At 42.1% G+C, this 26447-nt stretch overlaps 1 protein-coding gene across 1 annotated transcript; it reads left to right on the forward strand.

Annotated features, from left to right (window-relative positions):
• On the forward strand, window positions 23811-25511 carry LOC8065715 (U-box domain-containing protein 21). Its single transcript, XM_002436749.2, has one exon. The coding sequence runs from the start codon at window positions 23947-23949 to the stop codon at window positions 25324-25326; it is 1380 nt and encodes a 459-aa protein (XP_002436794.2). The 5' UTR covers window positions 23811-23946; the 3' UTR covers window positions 25327-25511.

Consider the following 26447-nt stretch of genomic DNA (forward strand, 5'->3'; position numbering starts at 1 on the left):
CCTTTGTTGATTGTCTTGGTACCACAAGTCAGGGTTTATTAGGCATGATATTTTGTTGTATTCTCAGGGGTGCATGGCGCGTACGTGGTTTATTTCAAAGTTCAAAACATCTTCTACGGGCAAATTAGTTTCTCAACTTTATTTTAACTCCTATAAGTCCAAACAGTGTGACCCGCTTTTTTTTATTAGGACATTGTCACTGTCACCGAGACGAACCTTTGACTCAGCATTTTCTATAAAGATAAACATGGGCCTTGTTTAGTTCCCAAAAGTGAAAAGTTTTCGGTACCGTAGCACTTTCGTTTGTTTGTGACAAATATTATCCAATCATGGACTAACTAGGATTAAAAGATTCGTCTCGTGATTTACAGCTAAATTGTGTAATTAGTTTTTGTTTTCGTGTATATTTAATGTTTCATGCATGTGCCACAAGATTCGATGTGATGGTTCCCAGAAAATTTTGCAAAATATTTCACATTCCCTGTCACATCGAATCTTTAGACGCATGCATGAAGTATTAAATATAGATGAAAATAAAAACTAATAGCACAGTTTGGTCGGAATTGACGAGACAAATCTTTTGAGCCTATAGTCTATAATTAGACAATATTTGTCAAATACAAACGAAAGTGCTACAGTGTCGATTTTCCAAAATTTTTCGGAACTAAACAAGGCCATACTATCATCCGTTTCAGATTGCTTGTGTCATAGGTGAAACATATTTTATTTGTGTTATGTACACTTTCAGGTATATATGTTTTTTTTTTGAAAAAAACAGTGGTACGGTCAAAATTGTTACAGTATTTTGGTAGTGACATAGGGTAGCTGAAACGAAAGTCGTTGGCACTATTTTGAATAAGAAACTCATATATATTACGGAAATGTTTCCCATGATAATATATAGTATCACTGTATATTATATTTTTAATCTACTGGTGGGTTAAATTATTTTCTCGAACACGCAAAAAGATTTATGCGTCATTATTGTGTTAAGGCAAAAGAAGTATCAGCTTAGAACATCATACTTGGGTTTCGAAGTGCTCTACGGAGATTATGTTTGCGACTACTCCGCTCCATGGTTTCAGCTCCACGCACTCAGTTCGAGAAAAAAGGGTAGAGTTGTGAGAGGACTGAGAGCATCTAAAGAGGTACTCCACAAACTTCAGTTTTTTGTGGAGGTGCTCCATGGTGAAGTTTATGGAGCAGAGTTTGTGGAGCAGTCCCAAACACCCTCTAAGGATTTAACAAGCTGAATTGATCCGTCCTATGACAAATATAGTAATTGTTTATTTACTCATGGGTTAATTTATAGATGTTTAAACAACTCAATTACAAAACGACCTACATTAATAACTGAAGGGAATATTACTTTTGTTAGTTTTATAAAAACATCTGTTTTTTTTTGTCAAACTTTATGAAGGTGAATGTCCGTTTCCTTTTTTTTCTCCATTTAATATCCATAGTGGTCTTTAAGCTAGGTCATGCATGTGAGGATAAGTGGTTCAGAAACTTTACTCTTAAGGTTTCTTTTGGAATATGATTTTTTTGCTATTTCCTATGATTTTCCTTATAAAAAGGAACTAATTTCTTTGAAAATTCCATGTTCCAAAGGGGCCCTAAAGAGAACTACCCATTTTTATACAATATTAACAGGTGTTAGTTGCTCATGTCCTCAATATTATACCACTTATAGGCCCCCCTTGGAATGCAAGATCTTTTTAGTGTTTCCTATGTTTTTCCTATGAGAATGAAATCATTCCTAGGAAATTCCTGCATTTTAAAGGGGCCCTCAATATCTCATTGTGAAGGTCTTTAAATGGAAAAAAAATAATTAAGTGGCGTGACAAGGTTACTATAAAGACACTGTGTGGTCTGACATGCGAATATATTTTTACTATACCTTGACCTGGTAAATCAACTTGCTTTAACCTCTGAACAAGTCTACATGGAATTTTGAAATATCCTGTTAAAATTAAGATATTTGTTTGGTGTTCTTAGCTAATAACGAGATGATTTTAATGAAAGAGAATCTCTCTAGAAATGGAACTAGCTAGAGAGGTGACGATTCTTGCTATTTCTATAACAACATGGAATCTGTTGGGGGCTGAATGCCGCCTTTCCCCGCCTGGTTGCTCCAAAGGATCACCTTCGGCCAGAACCTTCGCCCGGGGAACCTTCGAGCATAGCAGTGCGGAGGATCTGAGCAAGACTAATGTTAATGCATCTCTTGTGATACCGAGTGAATGCAGGGACTAAGTCAATGGCGGAGGCCACGAGGAGAGAAGGAAGGAACCTTCGGATCTCCCCACGATGAAGGATGGGCGAAGGCAAGACGGAGGACGCAGCAGGGCCGACGAGCCCTCGGTGCACCCGGGCCGAAGAACCTTCGGCATGACCAAGCCGAGGAACTTTCGTCACTTCTACGCCGAAGGTTCCGCGGAGGAACGAAGGATTCAAGCATTTAGGGCCTGTTTGGTTTCCTTCTCATCCCAACCAGCCCAGCTCTAGAGAGCCAGGCTGCCTTTGGCCTGGCTGGATAGATGCTGGAAGCCTAGTTTGGTTGCATACATATGTGGAGCTAGGCTCTGATTAGATGCTGTTTGGTTGCCTATATGAAGGTAAGTTGTATGAGATAAAAATATTATAAGATTGTGATTATAATTTTTATTTTTGTACGAATAAACCGTTACAGGTCTTATTTTATCTAATTATATCTTAATCAACTTTAAAGTACAATAATATCACTTGATATTTACTAATCACGCACTAATACACCATTAGCCACGTAAACGGCTGCATCTCTCCAGCCTGGCTGGCTAGGAACGGCCGATTTGGGCGTTCCTCCTCAGCCTGGCTGAGGGCTTCTTTTTGCATGCCCAGAGCCTGGACCAAACCTGCATGCAGGCAACCAAACAGGGCCACGCTGCATCCCGAGATGCATGTATGGTCTCATGCGGACAACCAAACAGCCCCTTAACGAACTGGAGCCCCTGGCAAGGAGCGCGTGAGGAACTCGTAGTGTGAATTTACCTAAGTGACTTGTGGTCAGTAGACTGTAACATAGGAATATGCCGGGATATTCTCCTACTGTTACGGGGCATTTTTTAATAGTCTTAGGTCGGTTTTCGAGCCCTATATAAAGGGAATGAAACCACAATTAAGAGAGGAGAGAGCATTTACTGTTTCCACCTACTATCGAGCTCACTGTTCGTATTCGTTAAGTCTCTCACTGCAGCGCGTGAGAAGACACATTGTGCAACGTGTTGCTGGGGAGTATATATATATATATATATATATATATATATATATATATATATATATATATATATATATATATATATATATATATAGTTTCACAAGGAATGGTTCAACCCCCTCGAGGTCGAGGACCATAAAACATTCCCCAAGTTGCCACGTGATCACGCGGTTTTGTTTTGCATGCGCCGTAGCTGGTCCTAAAAGCATGTCCCGACGTATAGTATACGGCCGTCAAATATATTTTACCCCAGTCGCCGCCCATGCTCTACGAATGGTGCTCTATAATTCGCAACGATTTGTTGCTTGCTTGCGGCGAGCTAGGAGAGGAGATGGAATGGACAATGGGCCGGGGGTGCATGCTGCCATGATCCATATATAGTTGAGGGTGCGGTTTAAGTATCATGGCCTTCGTAATGCTTAGCACCGTACCAGTGTGTGTGTGTGTTCTTTTATATATAGCGCAGCTAGTGTAAAGTCTCCATGCATGGGCATGGATCATGGTTCATGAATGGGGTGGTGGTGGCGGCCAACTAAGCGCTTCGTTGGCCGAGGGCCACGGCAGACGCGAACTCGAGATGCTTTCGGATGGGATGAACATGGCATGCAAACCGCGTCTTAGAGCGATCGAGAAAAGCTGCAGAAGCGGCTAAAGGAGTGGTTTGCTCGATCGCCCCTGTGTACGTACGTCTTCTTTAATGTTGCTCCCTCGTCGCTCTCGCAAAGAGGAATGCTGCTGCGTGCTACAGTAGATATTGTACTTTAGCTCATCACTACCGGAATCCGGCTCTTTGCCGAGTGTCTAATGGTTTGCCGAGTGTTTTTTTTCGGACACTCGTCAAAGAGCTTCTTTGTCGAGTGCTAAAGAAAAAAACGTTCGGCAAAAAAAAAAACACTCGGCAAAGAGGGTACTTTGCCTAGTGTCAAAAAAAAACACTCGGCAAAGAGGGTACTTTGCCGAGTGTATTTGGGCTAAGCGTCTGTCTCCCGTAGTGCATCCTGTTGTGCCTCTCAGATCATCATCATCAACCCCTGCAGATGGATGCAAATATATAAGTGTTTTGTTATCTGAAAGCTAGCATGATATGATCCTGCATTCTTGCCTTTACATGTTCCAGGGCCAGCCGGGCAGGGAGTAGCGATGGGAATTATTGGAGTTATCGGTTACAGTATGTGTGTGTGCGCGCGCGCTACTAGTGTGGTGCATGTGGACTAGCTTGTCTTATTGCGGTGTTGCCATGCATGTGTGTGGTCCGTGGAGAGACTTGAGAGTCAAAAGGGAGTACTCATCAGTCGAGACTCGACAAGTACACGTACTTGAGGCATGCATGCAGGTTAGGCCTTGTTTAGTTCGAAAAAAGTTTTGGTTTAGGATACTGTAGCATTTTCGTTTTTATTTGATAAATATTGTCTAATCATAAAGTAACTAAACTCAAAAGATTTATCTCGCGGTTTATAGACAAAGTGTGTAACTAGTTTTTATTTTTATCTATATTTAATGCGTCATGCATTCGCCGTAAGATTTAATGTGACGAGAAATCTTGAAAAAAAATTTAGGTTTTTGGGTGAAATGAACCAGGGCCTTGTTTAGTTCCCAAAAATTTTGCAAAATTTTTCAGATTCCCCGTCACATCGAATCTTTAGACGTATGCATGAAGTATTAAATATAGATAAAAATAAAAACTAATTGCACAGTTTAGTCGGAATTGACGAGACGAATCTTTTGAGCCTAATTAGTCCATGATTGAACAATATTTGTCAAATACAAACGAAATTGCTACAGTGCTCATTTTGCCAAAAATTTTGGAACTAAACAAGGCCCAGGCCTAGTTAGGCACCTCGCCACGACCGGACCGGCCTCGTTGACGGTTGACACTTGACACTGCGTGCATCGCAATCGGATGCTGCCTGCCTGCATGCATGCTCAGATGCACGGCCGGGAAAGTCTCGTAGCAGCCTTCCATGGTCAATTCACACCAGCGCGAGCGTAACGGCAGTAGCTAGCTAGCCGGCCATGCTTTCCTCGCCTAGTGTGGCCGCGAGAAGAGACGACGACGATAACTCTGGACCACACGGTCTAGGAGTTTGTAAGAGCAGCCCCAAGGCTCCACGTTGTCTAGTGGTTTCATTGTGCCAAGTAGGCTCGGATGCCCAAAAAAAAACGGCAAGATGGTAGCCCTGGTTATAGGAGCCTGCAGAGACAGTCATTTCCTCGTAGTAACATATACTCATAAATGCTTACGAGCATTTTGTTGGTTAGCTTTGGCCTTGTTTAGATACACCCAAAAACCCAAAACGTTACAAAATTTCCCGTCACATCGAATCTTACGGCACATGCATGAAGTATTAAATATAGATAAAAAGAATAACTAATTGCACAGTTTATCTGTAAATCACGAGACGAATCTTTTAAGCCTAGTTACTCTAAACTTTTTGCATCTAAACAAGGCCTTTGTTTAGCAAGTTCAGTTGACAAGCAGTAAATATTAGCGCTAAATGTATACTTATATACTAATAAGTAGTACGACAAATTACACAGTGATGAGGTCCGACTGACGCTCCAACAGTGAAGTGAGCTGTGCTCAAGTGTGACTGCACTTGTTGCCGGTGTGGCCAAAGGAGTAAACGGCGGCAAAGAGAGACGTCTTCTTTGAATTTTGTGTGTGTCCCCATTTTCCCAACGAGAACCCGGCAGAAGATCACCAGATATTCTCCGCGTCCCCACTCTTGTCAACCAGCGACGGTGGCCCGCTGGTCAGCGCCTCCTGCCTCCGACACCGCACGAGCACGGCCACGTATGCATGCTGCATCCATGCCCATCATTTTCCTGATCCGTTACAAAGTCGCGCCACAATAAATATAGCAAACGTTGGCAAGCAAAATACGTACTCCGTCAGTCCGTCTGTCTTAAAAAAAACGGTTGTTTTTTATTTTGACTAATTATGTTTAACCCTCATCTTATTTAAACCTTTTATGCAAATTCTAAAGTAGATAAATCATTATTAAAATATCTCTAATGATCAAATAAGTCATATTAAGATAGAAGATATTTATACAAAAAGTTTAAATAAGACGGATGGTCAAACATAATACCTAAAGTCAATGACAACGGTTTTTTTAGATGGAAGAATTACTACGTACGTACGGCCTAGCGACAACAAGAGAGACTAATTCAACAAATTGTAGCAACGAATCAAAATATATACTGTATTTACTACGTACCTTGTCATTAATTGGTACTAAACACATATCCCAAATAAAGTTTGGCCAACTTTGACCGAGATGATCAGATGACTCAAAGTACTTAGTTTATTACTACACGACAAAAGTTCGATCCATCCTAGTACATGTCATTTGCAGGGTTCCTACTAATTAACCAAGACGATGATCCCGTGTTGTAAGAGGGGGCCGGCCCCCCTAAAGTCTGAATTCTGAACAAGAGTAGACGATGTGCGCACTAGTGTACTTAATTTGGAGTTTGTCCTTGGATCACCAGCTGCAGGTTTGGCTTTTGCTTTCTATTCAGACTTCTGCTTGTCCAAAGTGTGCAATGAACTTGTCTGAGATAGACCTTCTAAACCTTCTAATAATTGTATATAAACCACTTCTGCGAACGCCTTTTGGATTCTGCACTGAGACCAAAACAGAGAAAAAGGCACCGTATATATGTGCTGCATCGCTAGCTGTTTCAGCAATACTAGCAAGGTGTGTACGCTTTGCCCCATCAAACAAGTCTATGATAAAAAGCCTTGCTACTACAAGGTCCTCTTTCCACACATAACTGTTCGAGAGGTACTAATCATGCTTTGGAAATTAGAACAGGGTCTGGGGTAGCCTTTTCTTCTTCTCCTCCAACACATTAGCAATATCTTTTTTTGCGAGACCATAACCAATATCTTTTAGAGTGAATAGGGGATGGATCTAGTACATTTGAGGGAGAGGGGAGGGGTGAGTTTAAAGTAGTTACTTTGTAAGTGCAATCATCCCCTATTGTGAGTTTTGGTGTTAATGGCCATCAAATTAGAGGACTAATGAGATTTATCAAGACAATGAGCAGGGAATCAAATATTAAGAATGATAAACAGGTTGTAGGTATCTAAAAGTGTGAAGTAAGCTGATCCAAGCTCAACGAAGCTTTTTAGTTATTTCTCTGTTGTTTATTGAGTTTAGGAAAAGTCGTACTATAAAGGGAAATTCTAGAATAGTTGGTCAAATATGCAACCAGATGCTCATCTTCATAGAATAACATCCTCTTTTCTAGCCAAAGCAGCCTGCCAAACAGTTTCACATTTCACCTGCTCTGGCTAGGGCGGTAGTGCCGCCCATTTCTGACCGTTGGGACCCAGGGGGTGTCTATACCTCTGGACACACCCCACAACGGGCATGACTCACCTCAGTCGACACATCTCGAGTTTAGACAGAACAGAGCTCTCTCTCTCTCCCTCCATTGTTGCTCCTTCATCCCTCAAGCAAATTCTTGATTCCAACCATCAATCCTTGAGAGAAAAGGCGGCAGAACTCGATTGGAGAGTAGATCCACTGATTCCCAAAGTCTAAGAGCATTCGGTTCACGGTTGGCTCGCGGTTCTAGGGTTTGTTACTCTTGGACCTTGCTCCTAGCTGGCTAGGCGTCGCCCTTGAGCTTGCCCCCTTTGTGTGGCAGCCTTGGGTGGTTTGTAATCTCATTTTGTAGCTAAGAAATTACCCCACCTCAAGAGTTCACTCTCTTGATTTGAGAACGAGGGTAGGGCAAGCCTTTGTGGCAAGCCTAAGCCTTTGGTGGCTTCCTCAACAACGTGGACATAGGCAAGCCTTTGTGGTGAGCGGAACCACAGGATAAATTGCTGCGTCTTGTGTGCTTCTTGCAGATTATTTCTTAAGCTTAACCCGTTCTAGGGTTTGGTGGCCCGATCTAGTCTTGTGTGACATTTCTGTGGTATCCAGTCTTCGCATTGGATCTTGGCCTCATATTGCAGGATTGCTTAATTCACAATATTAGTTTACTTCCTGCAAAGTCTCGGTGTTTTCTGTGATTTCGTTGAAGGCCGGCAGTGCCGCCCTCTGTTCTAACAGAGATTCGAGTTAAATTTTTACAGGCCTATTCACCCCTTCTAGGCCTCCTTTACCTTCCAGGAGATCCTATATACTTAAAACTATGGAGCAACCTCAATCTCTCATATAGCATTTTGTATAGATTGGAGATGAGATAAGTAATCTGTTGGAGATGTTTTTACCAACCCCATAACTTTATTACTTCAACCCAATCTAACATTATCACGGACTAGTAGAACCCACATATTTGCTAAAAAAATCTAGGGATTTGCAGAAAAGGTATACATAAATTTGCATAAAACATGAGGGTCCACCTCAAAAGCCGAGTACTAGAAATTTAAAATATCACATTCACATCTTAAAATTTTATCAAAAATTTTATAGAAATGATTCAATACATGCTGAAACTAAACCCTTGTGTTTGCATCTTAAATTTTTTAACGAAATTGTTTGAAATTTATTGAATATAATTCAGTATGACATGAAGCTACTTTGTGCCAATATGTGTATAGCTTAGAGCAAGCTCATATAATTTTAATAATTAAATAGTAAAAAAATACAAGAGATTAGTGTGGACTCAAAAGATAGTCTCACACACTTCACGATGCATTCCTCTCTCGTACCATGATGTATTCCTCTCTCACAGCACATGTTTAGAGCTGTCTCTCTCCACCATATTTATTAGCTTAGAGCTAGTGCTAACTCATACTGTTAGAGATGTTGTACTGTTCGAGATTGATGAAGTTACCACAGGCGTAACATGAGCGCACAATCACCCACTATGAACGCACGCACGGAGACCCTACCCCTATAAGCATCTCCGAAGAACCGAGTTGGACCGGCAAATCTCGAGACTGACGAAGTCACCATAGACGCCTACCCCTATGAGCACCTCCGAAGAACCGAGTTGAACCGACAAATCTCGAGATTGACAAAAACATCACAAACACCTCGCTGTCGACGGGCATGTCACTTACCACTGAAAGCATAGTATCGTTAAATCCTGAAATAAATCCAGCAAAATGCGAGCACCCGTGTCAAGTCGGGGACTTGAACCTTGGTGGGTAGGTTCCACCTCAAGGAACCCAACCAGCTGATTTATGATCAGTTCGCTGTTGGAGATGCCTTTAATGGGCAAAATCTGCATGGACGACTCACATCAAAATTCGAACCCTAGAATTAAAAGCTCTAGTCTCACACCTTAAATTTCAGCAAAATTGAATGAAATTTGTAAGGTCATGTTTGGATGCAAAGTATTTATGAAGTATTGGAAAATACTATAATTATATAAAATACTTTGATTTTCAAAAGCTATGAAGTGTTTGGATGCAACAAATCTTGTAATCTCTAAAACCATGGTGTTTGTTAAAACTGTAGTCTTTTTAGAGTTTTAGAAACTCTCTCATGACCTCTTTTTTCTAAACCACGGTTTTTATGTCCCTTTGACTTATAAAAAACACAATTTTGTGTGATACTACAATTTCAAAACACATCGTCCACACAGGCTCTAGTAATTAATAAGAAGCTATATTGTGCCGATTAACCCCTCCCGGTGAATATGTGGGTCCCACTTGAATCTACTCCATCCATTTATAGTGTACCCCCACTTGAGAATCCAATTAAACCCATGTCAACTCGCGATCCGTTAACAATGTATAATTTCAATCTCAATATGTTAAAAAAACAAATTTAACTAGCTTAATCACTGCAGGACTTAGCTATGACTTGGATTGGATCCGTCTAATAAGCTTAGTACTCTATAGTGAGTAGTGACCCAGTGAGAACTGGTTTGGAAAAAGAATTCTAAAATCCTAGTATGAACGACGCTTTTCCCCTATTCATCTCCCACTACAAAAAGCATCATGAATCTTTAAAGGGCTCTACATATAAACAAGACACAATCACACAATTACACAACTTTCTCGCTCTCCTCTTTTGACAATGAGGTATCTAGAGCTAGCTTTAGGCTTGAAAAAATGCCGATATAAAGTGCGGCAACGCCTTGCAGACTTGTACTGGCCTCAACTAGGAAAGAATCAGCTATTGGAAGAATCATGCTTTCCTGGTTGTTTACATGCGTTTGATTGATTCCGCCATCTGGACAAGGGGAAAATGTTGCTGCTTTCCTACTATGGACCAAATCTTGTACCAGTAAGCTGATATGCTATATATTCTTCCATTGATTGGTTTGGTCCACTAATACTATACAGGGTTATGTAGTACAAGAGGTTTACCCTTGCAAAAAAGGACTAATAAAAAGGCCTTTTGTGGGAAAAAAAATCCACTACTGTACGTTTGATCTTGGGTGTCTTTTAATTGTGCAAGCTTTATCTATCCAGCAATCAAGTATTGAATGCATGTTGGACTAGGATACTCCCCCTCTTTGGTCCTGGGACTGTAATCCTTGTAGTTTTTCTTTTTCTGTAATCCCCTGGATTACTTTGTTTGTTTTTTCTTCTCGAACCTTTTCTTATTTAATATATTTTCAGTAGAGGCCCCTTGGGTCTCTCCTGTTTCTTCAAAAAAAAATATATGATCGAGATTCTGAGCATGCTTTGTGTAATTTAAGTAATCTCTAGTGTCCACTATGAAAATCAAGGCTACAATTGTTGTCCTTACTTTAATATAACCAATGTACTATTTGTGTAAAAGAAAGATATTTTTCTACTTTGTAGTCTGTTTTTTAGAAATTGATTTCTATTGACGGTTACTAAATAGGGCTGTCAGTAGAAATAAATTTACACTAGCAATTTAAAACTATTGTACATGAAAATGTCCTATTTTTAGAAGTCTTTCACGACGGTCAAAAAACTACTGTCAGTAGAAATCAATTTTTGCTGCCAGTAGACAGTTTGTGTCGTGTTACTGTCACAGGTGTTGTGCAACTTTGGTCCATCTTGAAATAAAGAACATAGGAGTGGCAACAAGATTATGCATATGAATTGAAAAGCTATTTTTTTTCTAGAAAAAAAAACAAATTGAGCTGAAACTTGTAGTGCAGTTCAAAGGTCATAACAATTGGTTCCATTTTTCCCTGTTGTGTTAGATGAATTATTTGCTTTGACTTTTGAAGTGAGCAATGAGGTTTCAGGTTTATTCAAAAGTTGGTGTGTCTTTCACCTTGATATGTTTCGGTATGAAAATTGCACCCAATTAATATAATAATTGCGTGGCTTATTGATGTGACATCCCTTGAAAAGCTGCTTCCAAACGACACCGGAGAGTGACTGTCCTACTCCTCAGGAGGAGGTAGTAGATGAAAAAGAAAAGCAGGAGGAGCTAGGCAGAGAAAGAAAAAGGCGGGAAAGCTATGTGTCATCTAACGAAAAAACAGGACGCATGCTTTCAAAAGCGATGGATTGTTGTATAACGTCATAACGGCATGATTAGATGTTGTGAAGGGACAGGAGGCATCACTGGCTAAATCTTGTTCATTAAGCTAACTGGGAAGATGGATTTTATAATACCTGAAGAACGCGTCGACGCCGATGTATAAATTAATAAAAAAGATTTATTAATTGGCCAATCAGGTAATCTATCACTGAAATTAATGGAGACATGCATCTCACATCCCTCTGCTGGAATGTCGCTACAGACGTTGATAGTGTTAACATAAATATCATTTCGACGGCGTGCTATTGAGCTGAGGAAATAATCAAATATAGTTAAGGCGGAGAGAAACGAAATTGCACATAGTAGTAAACACTAAAAGGATGCTCTTGTTCCTAACTAAAATATGGAATTGGGTACTTAAACTAACCCTTCTCTGAAAATGATCACAAAGTCAAGATGTAGAATATATAATGAACCAACAACCTTATGGCTACTAGTTTGTTAGGATCTTGATCAATCTTTTTGTTTGACTTGTTGTGAGGCTAGTCCAAGCAAGGTGAACGACATTGCTCTCGGTCCTCTCTGTCAATGCAGCATCAAGACGGTGACGAGAGGATAGCTAATTAACTAGGCGAGCACCACACTGCCAAGTATATTCTTGGCTGCATATATACCAGCCCTCAAAGGAAATGAAAAGAAGAATTTGTACTACTAAAAAAATATACATTGATGTCGCGTGAGCAGCAAGGTATTGTATGTAATCCATCCATCGGTTGAGTTGGCGCCATCAGACCGAGTCATCACCAACCATCTTCGTACTACGTGGAAGGTCAGGGAAGGACTGAAGGAGCACCTGCCTGCCTGCCTAGGCTGCCACTGCGACTCAATTAGTGATGAATGCTGAATGGAGTAGCAGTATTAATTCTATCAGTCGTAGAATCTAATCTCGAGTTGGCTGACGATGGGATTTGGTTCCATTTTAAGCAGCTCTGCTGTGCCTCTGTGCCATATATTCGCTCTCTGCTTCAATTCGATTTAATTGGTGCCGTTTGCTGATTCTGTTCTTGTCCGAGTGTAATCGTCGTGGCTTCTTGTCTGTGCCTGCCTAAACGCGGGGAATCAAATTAATAATCAGGCAGCCTAATTTTGAAGTTGTTAGTTGTGGGTGCTGCCGCGCTGGGGAACTGATGGAGGATGTTGTCGTCGAATCCTCTCACTTGTCTCCAGCGCCGGGAGAAGTTTATAATCGGAATTCCAAGCATCGATCCAACAACCAGAATTCAGCTGTTTTACCGGGCCGCGTGGATTGGAATCCTGCATTCTGAATGTGCCATACATAAGTTTCTGAATGTGCCATACTACATAAGTCTGAGTCGTGGAGAGCTTTGATGTGGTCATCACGTGCTGATTAATTATACTGACGACGACTCACCTTTTTGCAAGTGATGGAAAGAATGATGAACCCTCCCTAACAACTACTACTAACAGTACTAAATGGAATGAGCACCTTCTGATATTATAGCCACTCGTTTGCTTTTAATAAACTTTATGCCTTATTATAGCCATTCGTATTTTTTTGTTGCTACTTTTTTGTTCTGTTTTCCTTTTTATGCAGTTTGAGGCGTGTTCTTTTTTAATTTCTTTCTAATAAATTAACTTGGCAAATCTAATAAAATGCCCGCTCTGTTGTGCTCCAACACGGCAACACAGTACCGCCGGACACCTTCACGTCAAATAAGTGCTCTTGTAAACGAGCCCTTAACTTTCCATATATATATTCAGAGTATTTTAAACAGAAATGCTAGTCTGCTGCTCCATTAGATATTTGTAAGCTTAGTTAGTTGGACCCATATAGCTTTCAATTATTTAAGAAGAAAAAGAACAGTGGGGTGCATCGCAGTTTCATCATCAATGTTCTTCTGAAAATGACTTGACACTGGTGGTAGACATTTAAATTGAGTTCCTGAAACCTGCAATTTATTTTGCATAAACAAGTCTATGACCCATGTGTATCACACCCTGGACCCTGCTCGACCAGTCCTCATCTAGGTCTAGGTTCCAGAATCTGAACTGGAATTTGAAGGCATAGTGATAAACCTCGTTAGGAAAGACTGTTACTCGTTGGCCAATGCAAGTCTAAGTATTTTTTTTTTCGTTAGGTAGCTAGGGTGCGCGATCAGTCAAAGTCACTTAGTGATTAGTGAGTGTACGTGTCCTACTCGTAGTACAGCATTACCAGAATTGCATCTTGGATCATGCTAAGCCTTTTTTTTTTTAAGGTTGTTCGTTGGTTTAAAAAGTCATAACTGAAAATATTATTTACTGATTTATTATAAAAAAAATATTGTTAGCTGATAAAAAAAAGTACCGCTGATAAAACAAGCGAACCGAACAAAGACCTCGGGCGGTCAGTTCCAACTCTAATTTCTGTCTACATACAAGATACCGGGCTTTCAGGGCCGTAGCGTACTAAACCCAGGACAGGACGGAGTATGAGCCTCTATGGGCCGGGCCAATGCGAGCACAAAAAATATAGGAGCCCAAGGCAGGAGGGGCGCCATCGCGTTACGTCACCTGCATGTCATGCAGCGAACGAGCACACCGTGACCGTGCACACACGCCATGCCCATGCACGAGGCCACGAGAAGCTTTAAACTTATTTGGTCTCGTCCTTTCTCGCATGGCCAGCCATTGCAAAAGTCTTGCTCGATCATCTTCTTCTTCCTTTGAGCGCCCTGGGGGTGGGGGTGGGGGCAGTTGTTGGCTGAAAACTACGTACGTGATGGATTTGAAAGATCTTTTTTTTTACAATGATTTGAAAGATCCTTATTAGAGGAAAGGAACAAGCTAGGGCGACGTAAGAAAGGCTTTGTTTAGTTTTATTTTTTTTTAAAAAAAATAGACATTGTAGTATTTTTATTTGTATTTGACAAATATTATCTAATTATGGATCAAAACTTAAAATAATCGTCTCGTAAATTACAGACAAAATATGCAATAGTTATTTTTTTTATCTATATTTAGTGTTCCATGCATGTGTCGCAAGATTCGATGGGATGAAGAATCTGAAAAATTTTGTAAACTTTTTTTTTAGAACTAAACAAGGCCAAAGCAGCGAGGTCAATTCGAGCCAGCATGCACTCCAGGAGCAGTCACCACTGGAGATAAAGAGCAGCGGGTTGCATACGCCAATTATATGGAGTTAGCAATAATGCAGCTAGCTCGCTTAGGAGCGATGTACGCCTATAAAGGATCTTGTAAAGCTAACAATATAATCCCAGGCTATACCCGTCTTTTTTTTAGAAAATATGGCTGATGGCGATCACAAACAGGAAGCATGGATAGTTGGGGCTAGTTGTTAAGATCGTGACCTTTGTGTCAGCAACGCAAAAGAAAAGAAAAAGCTATACTTATAGTGTCAAAGGACCTCTTTTATCCGATTCTGATGATTACCGTCTAAATTATTCACCTATACAGAGAACGAAAAAAAAGTGGTGTCGTTTCTCCGTGAAAATTGAAAGTTTCGATTCTCTTTCTACGTCGTTGCATGCAATGGCGGAAGATAAAAGGCGAGGGGGGGGGGGGGGGGGGGGGGGGGGAGGGCCGGAGGGGGGTGGAAGGGGGCAAAACTCCCTAAGACCCTATAGTTTTTATTGAAATATGTTGAAATTGACTACATTTTAAAACAAAAATATACTGTTGGTCTCTTTTAAAAAAACAGTAAACATCGTATTTCTAGATTTGCCACTAGTTGCATGCATGCCTTTGGGATTGTATGCACTTTCGTCCACCAGTTGTTATGGTCTTGTTTGGTTTAGACTGTTTCTTTAACACCTATCCTATCAAATGTTGGACACATGTATGAAGTACTAAGTGCATCTCCAAGGGTTTTGCATAATTAAGTTGACATTTGTTGTTATTTACAAACTCTCAAAACAAAATGCAAAGTCTAAAAATAGGTCATCTCCAAGGGTTTTGCATAATTGAGTTGGCAATTAGCCAAAGTGGATTCGGCCGTGATTTTTTTCCTTTGCGCGCGCTCGCGATCGTCTTCACGCGCGTAAAGTTGCCGCTGGTTCTCACATTTTCCTCACAGGTCGCGCCGCCAGTTCTTCCTGCTCCCCACCGCTTGTTGCAGATGCTGCCACGACGACTCGTATCAGGTTCTACAGCGGACGGCGGCGATGGTGTTGCTCGCGATCGGCAGTGAACGGCGGGGGGTTTCTGTCGCGATCGATGGACCATATATAGCGCGAAGAAAGTCTGGGATACGTGGGGGATTGGAAGACGCGCTCGATCGGCCTTTTGCCAAACCGTGCGCGGCTTGGCATATATGTCAAGTTTGTTCTCTCATTTGCCAAGTTGACCAAAATGCAAACTCCAAATGTAAAACCATTGGATACCTCTTTTTGTGATTTTTGACAAATTACAAGAATACAAAGTTCAAATGCAAAACCCTTGGAGATGCTCTAAATATAGACTGTTTGCAAATCTAAAAACACATCTAGAGAATAATATGCAAGACGATGTTTGTAAGCTTAATTAGTCCATAATTGGATAGTAGTTGCTATAGTTATAAATGTGCTACACTACTTGTTAAACTTTAACACCTCCAATCAAACACCCCTAAAAATGTTTTTGACTTCAAGTAAACTATCAAATAAATCTAATAGGCCATAGAAAGGTGGACTCCACGTTTTTACAGTGCTATTGTACATAAACAGTGCTTGTAACAGAAAACTAGGGTTTCTCTGAACCTACCTTAAGCTTGCTGCAATGCATATATAGTCCTGGAAAATCTCTTTAGACTTTGCAGCAAATTTGACTGAACACGCTGTATATGTTCTATACGTTGCACCCGCATGTCCTAAATGATGCAAACTTATCGTCGCATCCACTACTGAGATGATGACGTGATGGCCAAAATTTGTTTGGCAAAATTATATATATATCCTCGCGTGCACCAAATTAAAGGGCGATCGAGTCTCTAAGGCCTTGTTTACTTCCAAAAAATTTTGCAAAATAGAAATAGTAGCACTTTCGTTTGTATTTGATAAATATTGTCTAATTATGGACTAACTAGGCTCAAAAGATTCGTCTCGTCAATTCCGACCAAACCGTGCAATTAGTTTTAATTTTCATCTATATTTAATACTCCATGCATACGTCTAAAGATTCGATGTGACGGGAAATCTGAAAAATTTTGCAAAATTTTTCAGGAACTAAACAAGGCCTAAGATAATTTCAAAATTTCAGAAATTTACATGATTCCTTATCAAATTAAATCTTTGGATGTATATATGAAGTATTAAATATAGATAAAAAATCTTTTAAAAAATATAGATAAAAAAATACCGTACAGTTTGTCTGTAATTTATGAGACGATTCTTTTGAGTCTAGTTAGTCCATAGTTAGATAATAATTTTCAAATACAAACGAAATTATTACAGTAGTAAAATCAAAAAAAGATTTGGATCTAAACAAGGCCTAAATCAACTTGTTGCGCAAACAGGATGCACGAGTCGGGCTGTTTGGTTGGAGGTGTTAAAGTTTAACAGACACTGTAGTATTTTCGTTTTATTTGGCAATTAGTGTCCAATTATTTACCAACTAGCCTTCAAAAATTCGTATCACAAATTACTCTTTAAATATGTTTTTAGTTTCGTAAATATTTTATATTTAATATTTAATATATGTATCTAAACATTCGATATAACTGAGTTAAACTTTACTAGAGGAAACCAATCGGACCTGAAGGATGTGTGCAGCAGGCCGCATGGGGCCCAGACACGTGGATCCTGCCACATGGCACATGATCCCACGTGGATCTATCGACGGCGGCAGCCTAATGATGGAGACAGACATCGACCCTATACCTGTAAAGTGCCGCCTACTCTAGTAAGGGCTTGTTTAGATGCACCAAAAAACCCAAAACTTTACAAGATTCTCCATCACATCGAATTACGGCACATGCATGAAGTATTAAATATAGATAAAAATAAAAACTAATTACACAGTTTGTCTATAAATCGCGAGACGAATCTTTTAAGCCTAGTTACTCCATGATTGGACAATGTTTGTCAAATAAAAACGAAAGTGCTACAGTGCTAAAATCCAAAGAGTTTTTGCATCTAAACAAGCCCTAATACTCAGATCGGTTCCTGCAGCACGATTGATTGACGAGTGCTCTCCAACATTTCAACCTCCTCGCAAACATATATATAAGTGTATATAATTGATCAATTAAGAGATCTCATCTCCTCGTTTACTAGAGTAGAAAGTGATTAATTCAGCTTATTCGTTTAAGCTTATCAGCCGAATTTATTAGTCATTACACAATGTTTTTCTTTCGCAATAAATCAACGAACAGACCGTATCTCCTTACTTACTAGAGAATAAGGGAGACAAGATGAGGCCGTATCTCCTCACTTACTAGAGAATAAGGGAGACAAGATGGACATGGGCTCTCTCAATCCAGTTAAGACGAACAATCGAGGGAGGCAACGTCTTTTTCAGTTATTCAGAATGGCAACGTCTTTATCAGTTATTCAGAATGGAAACAACTAGAGAATAATTTGCAAGATAAATCTTTTAAGCCTAATTAGTCCATGATTGGACACTAGTTGTCAAATAAAACGAAAACGCTTTAGTACCTATTAAATTTTAACACCCCCAAATCAAACACACTCGCAGTTCACATTCAACTTGGAAGCCTTATTGATCTTATACTCCATCTATCTAGCCACCGCGTATTGAGTTTTTTTTCTGTCTCAATTTTTAAGTTTAACTATTTTTTTAAAAAAATAATTAACATCAACATTCATATATCTAAATAGTTTACTACAAAATATATTTTAAAATTAATCTAATGATATTTATGAAGCAGCTAACCAGTTGGAACATTGAAAACAACACATGCAAACATGCTTCTCTCGAGCATATTCGAATGAGTGGATGACGGGATAATAACAATCATAATGCAACCAAGCAGGCCCAAAATCAATTAGACCAGATTACACAATCTTTGATAAATCTCTAAACTTTATGTACCTATACAAGCTAGAGCAGCATGTATGTATTTAAATGCATGATATAATGATAGTTAATAAATATTAGTTAATAAAATCTCTGGGCCGCAAGTTGTTCGGACCACGCAAGAAAAGCTTATGGGCCACGGACGCAAGAAAAGCTTAAAGCCTATTTACTATAGTCGCCTAACACCTTTATGGGCCACGGATGCATCCTCGTTCGTCGACATGGGCTGGCCTCACCGTCACCGCAACTTCTGTCGCGCGTGCGGTCCAACTCTGCTTCCTCCTCCCACACGACCCTACAACCGCTCCAAGTTGTTGCAACATCAGGTGTATTACCTCAATTCCAGTCAGCACTCAGCAAGCATGCTCTGGGAATCTTTTGCAAGAAGTACAGCACCCTATCTCACTTGACCCTTCGTCTCAAAAGTTTGGGGCCTCATTTTCCTGTACAAGTAAGATGTCTCAAGTCCAAGTACAAGTTCCAGTGCTTCAGACTTTTCCAAAAAATTAAACTCTGAAGCTTTAAACTCATTATTCTGGTGCAAACAATACAATTCATATAAGATCCACACCTCTATTTCCAACTGGAGTACCAAAAGGCCTTGCTACACCCAAATCATGTGATAAACTAAAGTTTCATATTGAGTCTCAAGGATTAAATATGGGGGCAAGAGCAAGAACAAGAAGCATTTTCTTTTGATGAAATAACAAGAAGCATTGACTGTGCAGGAATACTGCAATTTCGACAACTGAAGAGCAAAAAGATTCTACCCTGAGTATACCGCCTGATCTTTTTACATCAGGTACGGTACGGTAGCTGCATTTATCATGTCGGCACTTTGAAGTCTAAAACCCCTTTACTGGTTCTTTGGCAGACAACGTGGAGCAAACAAGTATTGCTCATCTGCCCAGCGTGGAGCAAACAAAGAAATTGCCATTCAAGTTGTTGATGCTGGCTTCACTGTCACCATAGCAGCAGATGCACTCGTTGCACTATCAGGTAATTCAATTCAGGTCGCTACGAGAAGTGCAGATAGATGAACATCAGGTACATTTATTTTTTTCCTGCTGAATTCCATATGTTTGGTGCTGTAATCTTCTCCCTTTGTGGCACAACAGATGGATTTTTGTTGTCCTGTCAGGTTATTTTAACTCCTGATAACCCGTGGAAGAAACCTAGCTAAGTTTCTCTTACCAGCTAGACAGATCTCACCTCACCCTAAAATGGCCTTGCTGGTTTTAGACTTCTAGTGGTGGTTTACAGTTGGTTATGAATGTTCAATCTGGAGCTTCAGCTAGGTTGGTTAAATTAAGACTGCACCATATGGCCTCATTTTTTTTAGTGAAACAGGAGGGGTGCTCCCCTACTGTGTTTGTATTGTCAGGATATGGCCTCATTTGCAGCTGGCCATCTACTTCATGACATATACATGGATCATGAAACTCATAAACTTATATTATTGTATAACACTGAAATCACAGCTTCGTACTGTTCTTTGTCCCAATATTTTCTGTGGAAGTATGTGCTGGAATTCCATCATAAACTCATAATATATATTTGCTAATGAGTACGCGCTTTCGGAACACCCTTAAGCAAGAAGATTTTATCTAAGCCGGATGAGGAGTACCAGATTCCATTCCAAAACCCCACATGGGTTCAATCCACGGAAGAGAGTGGCATTCATACGGCTATGCAACCAGCCAACCAGGATTAGAAAGTTTTCCATAATAATAATAAGCTGAAGTCATTTCAAAAGGACTCAGGTGCTCGATTACGGCGCGGCATCAAGCGAGCACATCCTTCCAATGTGGCTGTCCATTCGCTCGCCGGAGACCAAAAATCAAGTCTACTGCGCGTACAATTCCAAGACTGATATGATTAATAGTAAGGTATAGTATATATACATATATGCGCTCTCTTTCTCGTCCTATTATTTATTTAGTTTTGATATTAGAAAAGCTTATCTCTCCCAGTTGCCTAGACTGTTGCACTACTTGGGGAGAACAATGCGAAAAATAGATGTTAAAATCTCTTTTGTACGTACGTCTTAAGTTGTATGCATAAGACAAGGTTATGGACGCCTATAGTATTTTTGACTACAGAGCGAGGGTAGTTATTCCTGTAAAGTGTATCCACTTGTTCTGCATCGCAAATCGCAGACGCTCGACACTACACATTTCCACTGAGAAGTTATCCCGGTCAGACACCGGGTACGCCGTAGACGACACACATACAGCTAGTTGCCTGTCATTCTAGATCGTTTCCTTGTCTTATCAGCCGTATTTTTTCTACTACCTATCAGCTGTATTTTTTTCTACTAGCTAGTAGTGTTTTTTTTCTCACAATAAATCAGTCAACAATAATTTCAGTCATGACTTTTCAGATTAACGCATGCTGCGGCGGATTTGTGAGGTGTGCTGTGCAGTGCGGCAGCGCCGGCTCGGTGCGTTGTGTCGCTGTCATAGACGACGTTGATTGATGCACCTGGTGTGTCCATGCAACATGATATATATGATGAAGCCCGTTGATTTAGTCTAGTGGTCTGTCTCAACTGGCCGGCGCGGATTCGGCTGCTCGTCTAATACTTTGCGTGGATTCTCTACGTACACGGACAAACTGCTGGGGACGAACAACATATGTACATGTTTCACGTGAATATATCTGTTGGCAATACGTTCAATTTCGGAAAATGAACAGGTGTGCACCCTTCAATCTCAATACGAGATGAGGAAGGCTGATGATTAATTGTCGATGCTCAGCTAGTAGCAACACGAGTGTTTGTACGTAAGGAATACGGGCTTAATTAATAAATACTAACACTGAAGCAAAGACGTACGGGCTGCTCCAAATTGCTAAAGCTGTGTCCATATATATAAAAATTTCCTTTTAATTTTCTCGATGAAAATCTGTCCATGGTTTGGATCCAGCTCAGGAGCCAGGACGACGAAGTCGACGACGCGACGAGCAAGGAGCAACCTTGTTTACCAAAGAATATTCCGGTGAGCTTGGGACCTACCAGTTCAGCTAGGTTCGCAGGATTAATCGTGGAAAATGTTTAATTACAGCTGCCAAAGTCGAGTAGTCGACATATTATTAGTCGGCACGCTCGATGCGAAATACTTTGCGGGCAAGCTTGATAGGCCACTAGCCTGATAGTTAGGTAAAACATGTCCACTAGCATGACAGTTAGGTAAAACATGAGGTTCTTGAGTTTATCAACCGAATCTTTCGGTCATTCAACAATATTTTTCTCGCATAACAAATCAGCAAGAGATTAAAAAATAATATTAAAAAACTAATGAGAACAGCGTAGTTTAAATTTAGGGTGTAAAGTTTTGCGGTGTCACATCGGATGTCACATGGGATATCACATCGAGTATTCGGATAGTAATAATAAAACAAATTACGGGAGTCCTCAATACCCCACGAGACAAATTTATTAAGCCTAATCGATCCATCATTAGCACATGTTTACTATAGGTTTATATTATTAAATCAGGAACTAATTAGACTTAAAAGATTCGTCTCGCAAAATAGTCGCAATCTGTGCAATTGTTTTTAGTCTATGTTTAGTACTTTATAAATGTGTCCATACAGCCTGATGGAATAGGCAGAGTAACCTTTAGGGAGAAACTAAACAAGGTCTTGCTATTTGACGTTTTCTTATAATATTTTTATGTTTTTGTTCATAACAGAGCTACTGCAGATGGCCGGCGGTGATCCACCGATAGGCGGTCAGCACCAGTGGCGTCTAGTTGTAGTTCGTCGGATAGAAGGAAAAGAAAGAAGGAACCGGCCAAACTTAGGCCTTGTTGAGATCAAAAAATTTTTGGATTTTGACACTGTAATATTTTATTTTTATTTGATAAATGTTGTCTAATTATGGAGTAACTAGGCTTAAAAGATTTATCTCGCAATTTACAGACAAACTGTGTAATTAGTTTATGTTTTTATCTATATTTAATGCTCCATGCATATGCCATAAGATTTAATGTAACGAAGAATCTTGAAATTTTTTTAATCTTTGGGGTGAATTAGGTCTTGTTTTTGCCTATATTGGAATGACCAACTTAACCTTGTGGCTGAAAAAATCCACAAAGAGGAACCACGGGTTCTTCTCAAGCATCGTAAACAAACATCTATGTATATAGATAAATAATTTTTTTTAAGGGTTGGGGTGTTCGGCCTTACATCGTCCTGTTCACTTAAACTTATCAGTGGTACTGTTTCAACAAAATAACAATGTTTTTTCTTTCAAAACAAATTAGCATCAGCATCAATCGTTTTTTCAGCCAGTTGTTGTTGCTGCTACTACTACGACACGCTACTAATTACTTCTTTCATACCAAATTATAAGTCATTTTAAAAATCTTAGAGAGCCAAACTATTTTAAGTTTGACTAAATTTTTATGATAAGATAAATAATATTTATAGTGTAAACTAAGTATATTTATATATTCTTCATTAATTATATTTTCATAGTAGTATCTATTGCATGTCATAAATATTTGTAATTCTCTCTAAAATTTTGGTCAACTTAAGACGTTTTGACTCAACTAAATTCTTTTATAATTTGGAATGGAGGGTGTATTTCCTTAACAAATAATAAGGTCTTTGCTTGAGATGAACAAAAAGTTGTTGAACTACTAATGCACGTCACTAATTATTCTAGGGTTGCCTTACGTAGTATTATTGTCCATCTGAACAGTTCCCAAATCTTTCTAGCGCCCGGACGCCGCCAAAAGGAACACCAAAAAGCGTCTCAAAAAAAAAAAAGAAAAGAAAAAACGGAACACCAAAACCGCCGCGAAGACCCGAACCCGATTAATAAACAAGCAAGAAAAAGGGGAAACACGAGGAATCCCAATCCCAACGTCTCCTCCGCGGCCCGTACGCGACGAGGGCGAGCCAACGCCAACGCGGGGTCGCCGTCATCGCCCTCGTCCTCGTTCAACTCTCCACCTGTTCAACGGTCAATGTTCAAACCCCGCGACCCAGCCCAGCTTGCAAAGCAGAAAACAATGCCATTCTCGCCATCCGCCACACGCCGACGCCGACAGGTCTTCTCTTTCCCTCCCCCGCAACCTATATATCCTCTCTCCTCCCCATTTTCCCCACCGCAGCACTATCTCTCTTCGTCCTCCTCTCAACGCTCAGCTCAGCTCAACTCAAAGGACTCAGCTTTCGTTCATCGTTTTCGGCAAAGCTGCGGCGGCCGACATAGCAAGCATCGACAAAGAACCACACTTCTACCGGCCGGCCAGAAACGCGATGGTTCTTCCCATGTCCCGCGCAGCGAGGGCGGCGTCCAGGCTGGTGCCGGAGATACCCATGCTGAGGCGGAGCAGCAAGCAGCAGCAGCAGGCCTCCGCGGCGGCGGAGGAGGAGCAGGAGGTGGCGGTGCCGGCGCACTTCGTGTGCCCGATCTCTCTTGACCTGATGCGGGACCCGGTGACGGCGCCCACGGGGATCACGTACGACCGGGAGAGCGTGGAGGGCTGGCTGGCGCGCGGGAACGCCCGGTGCCCCGTCACCGGCCGGCCCCTGCGGCTCGCCGACCTGGTCCCCAACCACGCCACGCGCCGGATGATCCAGGACTGGTGCGTCGCCAACCGCGCCAGCGGCGTCCAGCGGGTGCCCACGCCCAAGGTGCCGCTCGCCGACGCCGACGCCGCCGACGCCGTCGCCTCGGTGGCCGCCGCGGCCAGGCGCGGGGACGTGGCCGCGTGCGGGGCCGCCGCGGCCAGGGCCAGGGCGCTGGCGAAGGAGAGCGACCGCAACAGGCGCTGCCTCGCGGCAGCCGGCGCCGCGCGTGCGCTGGCCGCCGCGTTCGCGCGCCTCGCCAGCGAGCGCGTCGAGGGTGCCGCCGCGGTCTCCTGCGCGCTGGGCGACGTCCTGGCCGCGCTCACCGTGTTCTTCCCGCTCGACGACGAGGCCCGCCGCTGCATTGCCTCCCCGTCGTCGCTCAAGTCCCTCGTCTCCGTCATGTCCCACGGCGAGCTCCAGGCGCGGGCCAGCGCCGCCGTCGTGCTCCGCGAGCTCGCGTCGTCGTCGTCGGCCGTCGACGGGCACACGCTCGAGGCCGTCCAGAGGACCCCAGGCATGTTGGACGCGCTCGTGGACCTCGTCCGGAGCCCCATCTCCACGTCGGCCACCAAGGCCGCGCTCGTCACGGCCTACTACCTCGTCGCCGCCTCCGACCGCGCGGCGGCGCGCTTCGCGGAGCTCGGCGCGGTGGCGGTGCTCGTGGAGGCCCTCGTCGACGCCGACAAGGGCACGAGCGAGAAGGCGCTGGCCGCGCTCGACGGCGTCCTGTGCGCCGACGCCGGCCTCGCGGCCGCGCGCGCGCACGCGCTGGCCGTGCCCGTGCTCGTCAAGAAGATGTTCCGCGTGTCCGACATGGCCACGGACTTCGCCGTCTCCGCGCTCTGGCGCCTCTGCCGCGCGGGCGACGCCGCTGGCGCCGCCGCGTGCCGCGCCGAGGCGGTCCGCGTCGGAGCGTTCCAGAAGCTGCTGCTGCTGCTCCAGGTCGGCTGCGGCGGCGTCACCAAGGAGCGCGCCAGCGAGCTGCTCAAGATGCTCAACGGCTCCAGAGGCAGCGTCGAGTGCATCGAGACCGTCGACTTCAAGGGACTCAAGAGGCCATTTTGATCGGCTGAGGGAAACCAAATTGGTTCTTTTTTGTGAAGATTTGATTTGATAGTTAGATCAGATGTGTGGATAAAAGATACAAACAGGAAGTTTAGTTTTTAGGAGAATTTTTTGACACTGTAATTGCACAGTCACATACAAAGAGAACAAAACACAGAGAAGTTAACATAGTTTCATTGACATATGATCCACTTTGTGCAATCTTACTGCTTCTGTGAAGTTATTTCATTGCTTGAACATTTTAGTCTGATCTGAACTGAGGGAAGTTAAGCAAAGATAGAAAAGAGAGCAGAAGAATTTGACTCAGAACAGGAAGCCATTAGAATCAGATAAAATCTGTCGTCCCACACGTCTGTGGCTGCCGTCTAGGCGTTCAGACAGTTCATACTTCAACCAATTCGTTTGATGACGATAGCCATGCTTCAGATTCGTGCAAACAACACACCAAACACGCCATGTGTTTGATAACCTGCTCGTTTTCTTCATCATAATATAAGTAAACAAATGAAAGAAACGACTCAACCACCTTGTTCTTGATCCCGGCGGCAAATGCATGCCATCCGTATATCATCCATCCATGTGCTCTTATTCCATTGGTCCAGCAAGCATGTTCCCACTCCCACAGATCAAAACCACCTTCCTTTCCAGCACTCAACTTTATGGCTGTGTAAGGCTCAATCTTTTTGCTATATAGTTTGTTCCCAATTCGTTCAACGATTGCTGCTACATTTTGGAAAACAGACGGCTGAGAAGTAGAGGCCACGAACACATGGATCATCATGATTCATGAACAAAACTGAATTGATCACTCACGCAGCAAAGAAATCGGGGCAGGAAACTGAAGGCAGCAGCTCGTTTCAGTGGTTTACACCAGAAAAGATAAGCAAAGTTAGGAGGTGCTGCGTGCAGTAGTGGTCGTCGCCGACGAGGTGTGCGTGACGGCACCGATCACGGGGTGGTGGACGATCCGGCGTTGGAGACAAGTCGACGAGTCGTCGTCTCCGTCCGTGCAGTGAGTGATGATGATGACCGAGGTGTCCGTCCGTCGTCGGTTGGATTGGATCCGCCGGTCGAGTCGTCGTCGACGGGCAGAAACGTTCAACCTCTGCTCATCATCCGAA

Source organism: Sorghum bicolor, chromosome 10 (assembly GCF_000003195.3).
Source record: "Sorghum bicolor cultivar BTx623 chromosome 10, Sorghum_bicolor_NCBIv3, whole genome shotgun sequence".
NCBI classification, from domain to species: domain Eukaryota; kingdom Viridiplantae; phylum Streptophyta; class Magnoliopsida; order Poales; family Poaceae; genus Sorghum; species Sorghum bicolor.

Coding starts and splice junctions, on each gene's coding strand:
- LOC8065715 (XM_002436749.2), top strand. CDS start 23,947: ATGGTTCTTCCCATGTCCCGCGCAGCGAGGGCGGCGTCCAGGCTGGTG.